This window comes from Rutilus rutilus (assembly GCF_951802725.1).
Source record: "Rutilus rutilus genome assembly, chromosome: 4".
NCBI classification, from domain to species: Eukaryota; Metazoa; Chordata; class Actinopteri; order Cypriniformes; family Leuciscidae; genus Rutilus; species Rutilus rutilus.
In genome coordinates, this window is record NC_140212.1 from 52,528,198 (window position 1) to 52,541,077 (window position 12,880).

The 12,880-nt window shown below is 40.5% G+C and overlaps 1 protein-coding gene across 1 annotated transcript in view; it reads left to right on the forward strand.

Annotated features, from left to right (window-relative positions):
- Nucleotides 1-12,239, forward strand: part of LOC311289602 (deoxyribonuclease-2-beta-like) — a 33,524-nt gene extending 21,285 nt beyond the window's left edge. Inside the window, exons 2-8 of the mRNA XM_084407735.1 lie at nucleotides 385-567; nucleotides 1,386-1,560; nucleotides 4,355-4,433; nucleotides 4,756-4,914; nucleotides 5,003-5,176; nucleotides 11,247-11,276; nucleotides 11,599-12,239. Of these exons, the coding sequence (XP_084263861.1) occupies nucleotides 473-567; nucleotides 1,386-1,560; nucleotides 4,355-4,433; nucleotides 4,756-4,914; nucleotides 5,003-5,176; nucleotides 11,247-11,276; nucleotides 11,599-11,996 (1,110 nt within the window). The 5' untranslated portion in view covers nucleotides 385-472 and the 3' untranslated portion in view covers nucleotides 11,997-12,239. The remainder of the gene's footprint in view (nucleotides 1-384; nucleotides 568-1,385; nucleotides 1,561-4,354; nucleotides 4,434-4,755; nucleotides 4,915-5,002; nucleotides 5,177-11,246; nucleotides 11,277-11,598) is intronic.
- The last annotated feature ends 641 nt before the right edge of the window (nucleotides 12,240-12,880 follow it).

The following is a 12,880-nucleotide window of genomic DNA, read 5'->3' on the forward strand; positions in this document are numbered from 1 at the left end:
TGCTACACCCTGTAACGCCCTGCAGCGCCCTGTTACGTCCTGCTACACCCTGCTCTGCAGCACCCTGTTATGTCCTGCTCCACCCTGCTCTGCAGCACCCTGTTATGTCCTGCTCCACCCTGCTCTGCAGCACCCTGTTATGTCCTGCTACACCCTGTAACGCCCTGCTACGTCCTGCTACACCCTGCTCTGCAGCACCCTGTTATGTCCTGCTCCACCCTGCTCTACAGCACCCTGTTATGTCCTGCTACACCCTGCAGCGCCCTGTTACATCCTGCTACGCCCTGCTACGTCCTGCTACACCCTGTAACACCCTGCAGTGCCCTGCTATGACATGAAAAATGTAATTGAATTGAATATGATTCATTATTTTCTTTCTTCCAGACAGTATCCGTAGTCACCACGTCACCAAGCTTCTGCAACTTGGGCCAGAGAACTTCAGATACATTTCACTGTACCTCTATAGGGAGTTATGTGGAGGATTTTCCTGACGGTCAGTCTGCTCTGCTGGAGCGCTGATGGACAAGACGTGACCTGCAGAGACCACAACAACGGAGAAGTGGACTGGTGAGACAGCACTACTACTACTACTACTACTACTACTACTACTACTACTTCTCCTACTTTGAAGTAGTTTATTAGGGTCCGAGGACGAAGCTTTGCAATTTGGCATCGTAAAAGTCTTGACATGCTGCTGACCCAATTTCGGAGGAATCTGTTGAATCGGTTTTCAAAAAAGCGTCCATACCTGTAAAGGGCCTAAAATGGCCTGTTGTCACATGACCCATTTGTGAGTATTCAAGTATATTAAGGGTGTCAAAGATGCGGTCAAAGGCAAAAAATAATTAGGGGGCACTATAGAGCAACCATGCCACGCACACGTCAGGCAAAGAAATTTCACAAAAAATGTATATGTTCCTCTAGATGAGAAAAATGTTCCCACCAACAATTGCAATTTTCACCAGGTCTGACCTGTGTGCACATTTTTGGAACTTTTCAATCATGCCAAGCCCAAATATGTAATTGTTCAGCACAAAAATAATCTTTACAATCAAAGCTGCAAGCAGGGCCGGTTCTAGCCCTAGGATGATCATGTTTAATAAACACGTTTTTATTTTGCTTGTCATTCATAATTCTATTATTAATGGGAAGTAGACCTAAGGGGGACACGGCACCCCCAACACATCTGACGCCCCAGGCAATCGCCTAGGTCGCCTATAGCAATTGCCTAGGTCGCCTATAGCAATCGCCGGCCCTGGCTGCAAGCAGCGATGAACAGGCATGAGAAGTCTGGTCACTCTGAACATGCATGTGATCGATTACATTAGATTCATGTTTAGTGTTCATGAGTCTCTGTCCTCTCCTCTTCTCATCATCATCATCAGGTACATCATCTACAAGGCATACAAGGCACCCAAACTGAATAACATCAAAACGACGGGTTTGGAATATATTTACATTGATTCAAATGGACAGACCTCTAAAGATCCCAATAAGCACATCAACGCTGATAAAGGTGTCCTGGCAAACACCCTGCGGCCCATTTTTACCACATCAATGGTGAGAATCATGTTTAAACTGCAGATCTGTTTGTATTTTGATGAAAATCAAACCATGACTCAAACTGATGGATAGATATGATGGTCTGTACTAATTATAAAAGCATCAACTATCTAGATTTCCTTAAAAGTAACGTGTTGCTGTGTTGAAACTGTTCAACACACTGAAACTGAAACTTTAGAGTTAAAGCTCCAAGCTCCGATGAACGGGCCCTCGTACTCTGCATCTGTCAGGTGTGCCGGCAGCTCACCAGTCGATGCGGCCGTGTATTTCCATGACCGTTGGACATTGCACGCAGAAGTTAGACTTAATTCCCTCCATGGAGTGCATAGCGTTGGAAATCACTAGGGCTGGGCAAGTTAACGTGTTATTATCGCGTTAACTCATTAATTAATTAATGCCGACAATTATTGTATCGCGCAGTAATGCAGGAACAGAAAAGAAAAGAATTGGCGAATGAACAAACCTCAAACATGGAGAAGGGTACGGAACTTGTACATGGCCATTTTCATTTTAAAGTTCTTCCGGACGGCACAGTCGACCAATTTTCTTATCACCGGAGTACTTCCAGTCTGAAATATCACCTAAATGCACTAAATACACACAGTTGATACCAGCAAATCATTCTACGAAACAAACTACTACTACAACTATGTTAGATGCAGTGTGTAGGAGAAGTATAGATAAACAAAGGAAAGAGAAGCTAACAAACGCCATAGCAAAGTGGATAGCTACAGACTGCAGGCCCATTAGTGATATGGAGAATCACAAGAAATTATGGCAGGTATGAGATTCCCTCAAGACGCACCATCACAAAGAAGAAGAAAGAAATTGCCCGTTTTAATGTTATGATTGTGGCTCAGGAGTTTGTGGGCAGTTTTTTTTATATAATTTTTTTTAATCATATATATATATATATATATATATATATACGTATATAACAAACAGGATAACATGAATGCCCTGGCAGTGGCAATAAGCTTTCATTTTGTATTTGCTTTTATTACATTGTTTAAGCTGAGATTTACACTAAATATTTTATTTAACTGCTGCTGTATAAACAAAATGTTGATGTTAAGTGTTTGCAGAACAAATGTTATGGCACTTTAGTTCATACGGAAGAACATTTAAAATACAATTGCGCTATACACTACTTTTGAATTCATTATTGGATTTTGCGTGTAACAATGCGATTAATCATGATTAATCGTGATTAAAACTTTTAATCGTTGCCCAGCCCTAGAAATTACATATTTAAAATTGTGCACCACTTCCTGTTTCCATTATGTGGCATCAGGGCTAACTTCCTGTTTCTAGTAGGGGGCGCTATGACTATAACTATTATTGACTTGTAGATGTCCTCAGGCCATGTCTCTAAAAGCAATAATAATTTGGGGCAGATTGGACCATGTATAGTCTAGTTACAAACCCCTACCTATCCTGCAGCGTCTCACAGAAATTTGACACATTGACACGCCCACACCTTACTGTTCCCCTCTTTGGATTGGCTACATACTAGGGATGTAAATCCCACATTTATCACAATACAATATATCTATTATTTGGACAACAATACATTTACTGATAGCACAAGTCTATCCAGATTGATGCAGTGAAACGCTGCCGGTGTTGCACCGGACTAAAACAATGCATGCACAAAAAATGCGTTGATTTCACCTATCTACAGCCAGGGGAGACCATGATAAGCCCTGTTTCACCTATCTACAGCCAGGGTAGACCGTGATAAGCCCTGTTTCACCTATCTACAGCTAGGGGATACGGTGATAAGCCCTGTTTCACCTATCTACAGCTAGGGTAGACCGTGATAAGCCCTGTTTCACCTATCTACAGCTAGGGGAGACCGTGATAAGCCCTGTTTCACCTATCTACAGCTAGGGGAGACCGTGATAAGCCCTGTTTCACCTATCTACAGCCAGGGTAGACCGTGATAAGCCCTGTTTCACCTATCTACAGCTAGGGGATACGGTGATAAGCCCTGTTTCACCTATCTACAGCCAGGGTAGACCGTGATAAGCCCTGTTTCACCTATCTACAGCTAGGGGAGACCGTGATAAGCCCTGTTTCACCTATCTACAGCTAGGGGAGACCGTGATAAGCCCTGTTTCACCTATCTACAGCCAGGGTAGACCGTGATAAGCCCTGTTTCACCTATCTACAGCCAGGGGAGACCGTGATAAGCCCTGTTTCACCTATCTACAGCTAGGGGAGACCGTGATAAGCCCTGTTTCACCTATCTACAGCTAGGGTAGACCGTGATAAGCCCTGTTTCACCTATCTACAGCCAGGGTAGACCGTGATAAGCCCTGTTTCACCTATCTACAGCTAGGGGAGACCGTGATAAGCCCTGTTTCACCTATCTACAGCTAGGGTAGACCGTGATAAGCCCTGTTTCACCTATCTACAGCCAGGGTAGACCGTGATAAGCCCTGTTTCACCTATCTACAGCCAGGGTAGACCGTGATAAGCCCTGTTTCACCTATCTACAGCTAGGGGAGACCGTGATAAGCCCTGTTTCACCTATCTACAGCTAGGGTAGACCGTGATAAGCCCTGTTTCACCTATCTACAGCTAGGGTAGACCGTGATAAGCCCTGTTTCACCTATCTACAGCCAGGGTAGACCGTGATAAGCCCTGTTTCACCTATCTACAGCCAGGGGAGACCATGATAAGCCCTGTTTCAACAAACGGTGGCGTATGCCTTTAACTATGTACATCCTAATCATTAAATCATTGTTTCTGACACTTTCTTCTCTTCATTCTGCATCATTTACAGCCAGCAGACTTTGGATTCATCAGCTACAGCGATCAACCTCCAGGAAAAAATGCTCCGCAAAAGTCTGGCCACAGTAAAGGTGAGTAGAGAAAGCATCTCTCTGAACCTCCGTCATGTTTTCATCACAGAGGACAGAGTCTGCTCAGTGTGAATAGAACTTTAATTCCCAGTTTGTGCATCCTTGATTCCTCTCCTCGATTCCTCTCCTCGCATCGCCCACTGGAGATTCAAGCTGAGGAAGTAATATCTACTGATGCATTACAAGTGAACTAAATCAATAAGCAGTGCAACTGATCTAGTCTATTATCTGTTAGTTCATAATATTAAAAACAGTCAGGAAATCACATTTTAGGAATTTAAACATCAGTCTATAGTTCTGTGTCTATCTGTTGATGTTTCAGGAGTTGTGATGATGAATAAAGACACAGGAGTCTGGCTCTTACACAGCACACCACAATTCCCTTTCAAAAGAGATAATAACTTCTGGCCATCCACCGGAACGGCAAAAGCTCAGACGTTTATCTGTGTAACATTCAAGTACAATGAGTTCAAAAAGATAGGTAATATTCTCAGTTAAATCTTCATATTTATAGTCTTAGTGGTTGATTTGAATATGATGTTAATGTTGTCTTTTTGTACTATTCGAAGGTCAACACCTGCTGGACATCTCAGCTTTCCCATTTGATTATCATATTCCAGCTGACTTCCATGAAGAGCTTATCAAAGTTACAAAGAATAGCGCAACACCAGGAGCGAGTATCCACGAACTGACATCAGCACAAGGAACACTGTTTCATAGCATTGCTAAGAAACTGTATAAAGGTGAGATATCTGCATGATGGTTTGAATCAGATTAATAACCATTTTTACTGTGGAAATCAAATGAAAAGGAGAGATTGGGGTGGTGATGGCGCAATGGATAAGACACATGCCTTTGGTGTGAGAGACCCGGGTTCGAATCCACTGTGAGACACCAATGTGTCCCTGAGCAAGACACTTAACCCCTAGTTGCTCCAGAGGCGTGCGACCTCTGACATAGAATAAAGCTAAATGAATAAATGTAAATGTCTCCAGGAATTTAACTGGTTTAGAGTGGCAAGGTGTGGGGTTGGTGTTCCCGTTAAAGAACACAGATACAGACGTCCTGTTTGGTTGATTTATTTAGCTGTGGTCTGTAATAATACAAAGTAACAATCACCACAGCAAACACCATACGTAACACAAATACATATACACAAACATAATAAGGTAGCGAAGGACTGTATTCGGTACTCAAGTATATCACAGGAATCATATAACGTACACAAATCACCTCACATGATGCATGCAGACAGCGTGAATTCACAGCGGGTATAAGTTAGCAGCAGGTTTGATATTTGCAGGATATTCGTTTTCGACTTACCCCCAATTCAGTTTCTTCAATAAAAGTCCACTACATTATATAGTATGTTAAGGACAGTTTAGGACACTGTATCAAAAAACAAATCACAATGGTATTTCTTGTTGCAACCGATTAACGAGCGAAAACAGCACTTCAATCAACGTTTAGGGACCGTCTACAAATTACATTGCTCAGGCTGGTGATATAGACTAGGCCTACTGGGATTCTTTCAGGAAAGAAATCACCAAAATTCTATAAAAAGACATTTTCTCATTCTGATTGCTGTAGAAGTTGCCAATGGCAGGCTACTACTTACTACAGCTCATATTTTTCGAATATCAAACCTTCTGCTAACTTATACCCACTGTGAATTAGCTTATTAGCTTTAACAACGCTAATAACTACAACAGAGATAGCATTAACTTATGCACATCTAAACAGTACACGTTAGCATCCAGTCAGACAGTATAATGTCGTTAATCTCACCTTATGTCATTTACACACAGCAATAAACAGGGAAGTAGAGGTGAATGTTGAGAAAGGCCAAGGAGATGTATATCCACTGGAGAACTAGCATAACAGCACAGAGTTTTCACCATAGACAGTAAAAGAAGTGGACCAGCAGAGCCCGTGTCTCTGGACGGAGACCAGTGAAGAATATTAGAAGTCTCTTTCCCGGTGCTGGCTGAGCGTTACTGAGCAGCCTCCAACTGAGCTTGAAGACGTAGGTGTGACGTGAGCAACCTGTCTGAAAGTTGGAAGTCTTCTGGTAGCTGTGCCAAGAGAAATCTCAATCATTCCCAATCGTACAGAGACGGAGAGCTTAGGTATATGTAAGGAGATAACATAGGCACAGGCTAATTATTGATCACTAACATGCTAGTTAACATTAGCAATTAAACTAAACAGCTAATGTAAGTCCAAACTACCTGTGAGCTTCTCCTGTACTATACGGTAATTCCTCTACTGTGTGACAGTAAGTCTCGTGGTTATGACCCAATCGTTAGCCTATTTTTATAAAAGCGTCTGCTACGGAGCCATAACGTGAGGTACAAGGTAATGGAGCCTTTTATACATTGTCGTGTTTCTTTAGAAATAAACAACGGACAAATGGAGTCTTTAAACGCTTCAGATGTAAAGTTATTCTCTGTCAAAGTGACGCCAAAATGAATGGCAGTCAATGGGATGCTAACGGGAGGTGATGGCTTGCAGGGCCGGTTCTAGCCCTTTGGTTGCCCTAGGCGAGATTGAGTTTTGTGCTATGGTACGTTCAAGAGCGTAGGATGTATAGAAACTTACAGAGAACTGGCTATTACAGATCAGCGGTGGGTGGTGAAGTACATTTATCATAATTCATTACAGCATGTGACTTGTTAGAACTGGTTAAATTTAAATGTCTGTAGCTGCTGAAGCTCACTGACTTCATGCTTCAACAGTCTTCAGAAAGGTTCCTGTCAAAGTGTCAGAGACTCTTCGCCTCAAATGAAAAAGAGTTTTTAGTTTAAATAACTGTCGGGTACGGGTAGGGAGGCTAATTTAGAATTTTTCTGGCTGATAGCTGACTCTCGTTAACAGATTATCAACTGACAAGCAGTCTCAGTTCACTCATCCATGAGGCTCGGACATACTTTCTGTGTATGTCTCTGCAGACACGATGTTACGTGCATTGTCGTGGACACACACAGACACTTTTCTGAAACCGCTTGTGCGAAAAGCAGAAAAAAAAATGCTTAAAACGCAACTTGCTAGTGCAAAGTTAGTATTAGCAAATTGACTAGCAGGTACAAATATTTCTTTCACAATGCAAAAAGAAATGTAATAACCTTTTTATTTTTGTTTTAATAATATTGTTTAAAACATAGATATAGAACAATAGATATGACATGTAATTCTGACTTGCCATTCCAGGATGGAACCACTTGTCGGCCATCTTACTGGGGTTAAGTTTTAGAATTGCTTCCATTGGAACCAATGGGGAAAGAGGCTCATGTTGTCTTCATAATCAGAGATGCACATAAGTGGTGCACAGGTGCGCATGCGCTACCCAATTAAACAATGCGTACCAGATGAATTGCCGCAACCCTCATTTGCGTACCTAAGATTTGGGGATAGATAGGTGCGCAATCTGTGGTGTTGGATAGGCCTCAGAACTAGAGATGAGCGGATGGGCTATTTCATCCGCAACCGCATCGCAAAACTCATCATCCGTCTGCCATCCATCCGCACCAACGTTTTTGACCAATTTTCAAAACCGCACCCGCCCGCCATCCGCTGATTGGGCAAAGCAAGGCGCTGCTGATGATAGCCGCGAGACTAGAAAACTCTCTTACCTCAGAATATCAGCAGTGAACTCCGTCTCCGATCGGCGCACATGGACAAAAATAAATAAATAATTTAAATAAATAAATAGCCTAAATTAAACGAACTTCGGCAAACCTGGCCGTACAATATTTTCATTGTAGCCTAATAGAAAACGCATTTTGGCACATCATTTAGGATTTTTCGTTGGTGCGCCATCAGCTAGCCTATGCCTACAAAAGACAGATGAAATGTAATATTAATAATTGATCCATGTTGGTATACACAGCCTAATATTTTACACTTAGGCGATAATTAAAAAATAGCCTAAACAATCAATATAGCCTATTTACTTTTTTTTATTTATTAAAACCAGTAAATTGGTTAATGAAACATGGATTAAAATTAAGATACAATTAATACAAAACGAAATTCGCTTTAAAGAAAGGCTTTGTGCTTTCTGTTTGAGGTCTCTGTGAAAGTTTGAAAGTCTTTTAGTGCCGCGGCGCTTTCAGAGTGGTCGCGTCCGTAATGGAGAACTGTCACTCACGTAAGATTGTTTTTTCCTCATAAATTACAAAATACTTAAAAAAAAAAAGACAAACCATAAATTTAAAAAATATATATATATAGAAAAAGGATGGATTTATAGCGTTTTTGGGAAAAAAAATGGATGGATGACCTTCTATTGCCTTTGTTTTTTATTCTCCTTTTTTGAGTTTGTCACGTAAAGTTACCTCCTTCGCCAGCGTTGCCATCTCTGATAATAACAAGCAGTCTGCATAGACTCGACTAGGCCATATTAGCCTACTGCCTGATAAAAAATTCACTATTTTAAAGTGTGCTCGGGGGGGGGTAGGTAGCCTATAGTCAGATAACAATATTTAACAATATATTATGCATCCCTCTAATTTGTTCCTCCCGTGAGGTGGGTTAAGTAAAAAATGCATTTGAAAATGTGAGGACCAAGCAACAACCCCAGGTTCTCTCCTGAGAACAAGACCAAAAATGTTATGTGCACCCCTGTTCATAATCCTTATATTTTTCTACCAATACATCAATAGTGGTTTTAATTCAAAGTAATGACTATAAGACAACTCTGCCTTTCTAGAACGAAACAAAAAATAGAGATTTGGGTGGAATTTTGATTGATATAGCTCCAAGAGAACAAGCAAGTAATTGAAGATAATCTCATAATTTTGCATTTATATTGCAGGTAAAAAAAGTATTTTTTCAATTTTGCCTGAACTTAATATGTAAAAAGTGTCTATGTTATTCTGAATGGCTAATATACATTAAACAATATTTTTTTAATGTAGATATCCTAAATAGATTCAGTATCATGGCCTATAGAGGTAGTTACGATAAGACACATGAGAGAAACATCCAACTGTAATTTATTAATACATTTATTTATGTCATAAATTGTGCAAAATATATTTTTCTCACACAAGCACACTCACATACACAAACTACATGCATACACATTTTTGTGAGTTTTTGATCATCCTATTGGCCCTTAAATAGGATGGTCTTGTTCAGTTTGTTCCTCAGACTGTTTTTTAAGAGTAAAATGTTTATATAATCAGAGAATAATCTTTTTTGGGCTACCTCAGGTTTTTTGTCTACATGTAAATGTGTGTGCGTGCATATTATAGGCCTATAGCCTATTTTTCAAAAGCTTATTTTCATATATAAATATTTAAAGACTGGCTTTTTGTGCTGACAGGGTTTTTTTCTTACTGTCAACTGGCATGAAGTTTGTTTTGGCGATGAACGAAGTAGTTGAGGAGCCTTGCTAGCTTCAATGAGTTTTTGTTGATAAAGGCTATAATGACTTCACCAGAACTGCTGACTTGTCGCAATTGTCTTTTTTATTGCGCTAACGTTATGAAAAATTACATTTACGATAGCTAGTAATGCGAAGACTTTGCTGCTGAAGTAGGAATCATTTCGGGATTGACGTTACTTTACCTCATCAAGACATGGATTATTGGGTTTTAATTTGCTTTGCTGAAAGGAGAGTCGTGTAAAGGCATGATGGAAGCTGACAACAATAGCTGTTAATATATGATGACTGACAGCAGGATTCAACATGGCTAATGTTTGGGGAGCTAACGTTAGCTGGTGAAAATGTAAGGTTAAGTGTTACTGGTCGGTCGGTTAGGGCTCCGTGTAGTAGCTTGATGTGGCTAATGTTGATTTGTGTAACGTAACTTTACTCTGTGTGTAACGTTACATTTTAACATACTGTTAGCTTGCTGGATTTGTCTTGAGGTATTATAAAATGAGATTTAGGAGTAAAGAAGAGTACTTGTCGTTAACTTTAAGTTAACTGAAAACTTAACACAGATTGAGTGTTAAGAGTGTACTCTGCTGATCTTTAAAACTATTGGATCTGCCCAGAGCCACTCTGGATCTGCCGTAACCAATCGCTAACGTTTGGTCGTGACGTCGGCTTAGCATCGCTAGCGTTAGCCTTAACCAACTCCTTCACCACTAACGGAGCGAGCTGGAAAATCAAACTGTTCCCGAACCCCGTGGGGAGGAGGGCCACGACATCATGGCCACCAACACAACTTGGCAAAGGTTGTTCTTGCTCGAGCTTTAACTTCTGGATATTCACAACGGACCGAATGGCTTCGCTCGCATCTTTCTCCGCCGCCACTACGGAATTACAAACTAGAGCATGATCTCAACGCCATCGCTCTCAGCAACTCCTTCTGTTCGTTGATTGGACAATAAAGATTTGGCCGGAGAAAACCCGCAAATATTTCACAAACCCAGACGGGGTACTGAAAGTGGTGAATGAAAGAAATGAAAATTGAACGGAAGTATTAATGATTTAACTGACAGAATTAATCGGTCAAAAATCCTTTTGTCGGTTAACCATTAACTACCCGAATCTGTGGCTTTGTCTGTACATGTCAGGTACACTATCGACTGTTAACACAGCTGCCTCAGATATAAAGAGGATTACACCTGCGTGTAACTTTTCAATTATTATTAGACTGTTAATTATTAGATCTTGGTAGAAGCATGCTGAATGGTCACTGATGCAGATGAGATTCACTCCTTAGGTATTGAAATTTGGTATTGAATGACAAGGTATTTTTCAGTACTCTATGCTACGGGGGCAATTCATTCGGTGCCTAAAAAAGTATTGAATTTGGTACCCAACCCTAACACAAACTATTTTACTGTTTGTTTCAGAAGAAGAAAGGCCACAACAAGGAAAATACGGTAAAAAAAATATACTAAATGTGTTTTAAACCTATAAACAATTGGAGCTAAATTACACAAATTTAGTTTCCAAATTTGAAATCTTTTGGTTTCCATTTCCTCAAACTGAACACTAATCTGCAGAATGTATAAAAAAACGTCACCAATGTAAAGATGAACTTTTAAGTCCAAGTGGAAAAGATTTATTGATTTCTTTATAATCAAAGCATGTAAAAGGTGGAGTATGTTGTGTAATATTGTCCGTATTTTACCAGATGGGAGTGAGAACCTGTTGATCTGTGACAGTTTCTGTACCATGACTCATGTGTTGTTGTTCTTGCAGATGGAGATCTTTACCTCACTATTGCAGAAACATACGACACTGATGTGAGAGTCCAGACCTGGGGCTGCCAGACTGGCCGTGAACGTTCCTACTGTGTACAAAATCAACATCAAGTGATCAATATTGCATCTGTAAAAGCTGATCTGGGTAACGGGGAGGTTAAGTGGAAGGCTGGTAATGATCATTCCAAGTGGTGTGTAGCTAAAGATAATAATAATCATTTGATCTGTATCGCTGATGTAAACAGAGCACTCACTCAGTACACAAGGCCGGGGGGCGGACTGTGCTTTGTCCATCAACAGGCAAGTGAACTATTTAAAGGTCTTATTGATCAAATTGAGAATTGCTCCAGGAAGCGCCCCCATGATTCGGACCCGGACTGTGACCCTGATGCTTGATCATTGAGTGGAGGGGATAAATAAGCCTCTCCCTATGAGTCCGGTTTTGTTTGGGCCTTTGCGTGCTTTGATTCATCATTTTCAAATGGTTATAAATTGACATATATTTCTGAATCCATAGTTTAATACAAACGAGGGTGGCAGAAATATCAATGATTTAAAGAATTCTAATCGCTACCAACTGTCACTGTTAAAGCTCCAATATGTAACTATTTTGTAATAAAATTTCCGATAATAACTTGCACAGTGTGATATATTTCCTCCAGTTGTGTACTTACAATATCTCAAAAGTCTCCAAAGATTTTTTATTGCAGAGAAATTCCGTTTTTAAATAACTGGCCGTCCCGGAAAAGAAATGTCGCCTCTTAGTGACGCAATGTCCGCTTTTTCCTTTTTTTCCGGTGTGGACCATGTGATCAGAGCCCGTCTACATTCTCTGAGGTGATGTTCCACCACACCGGAATATCACATGGTCAAATGCGGAAGTGGTGGTTATAGCCATAGACTGTATGGTTATAGCTGTTATGGATCACGATTACTCTTTGGCGAGTATTGAAGTGCCAACAAAACAAAAGCGTCCATATTCGGATACACGCAGACTGTGTGACAAACGGAGGAATAAAACCCGGATAAATATCGGCCAGGCGTTTTCGAGATGGAGAGAGCTGCGCGACAATCTTGGACTTGACAGAGACTCTGCTCTCGCGAGTGTATTGATAGACAGGTAAGCAAATAAATTATTTTTTATTGTACCAGTATCATAATAGTTACAGTTAAAATTAAGAATTTTTTTAATTAATAAAGTGTGATAAACATTTTGACTCTCATCATTTATAGGTTCCCTGTAGGGTTCTTTAAATTCAATTTAAGATTTCTAAATGTAA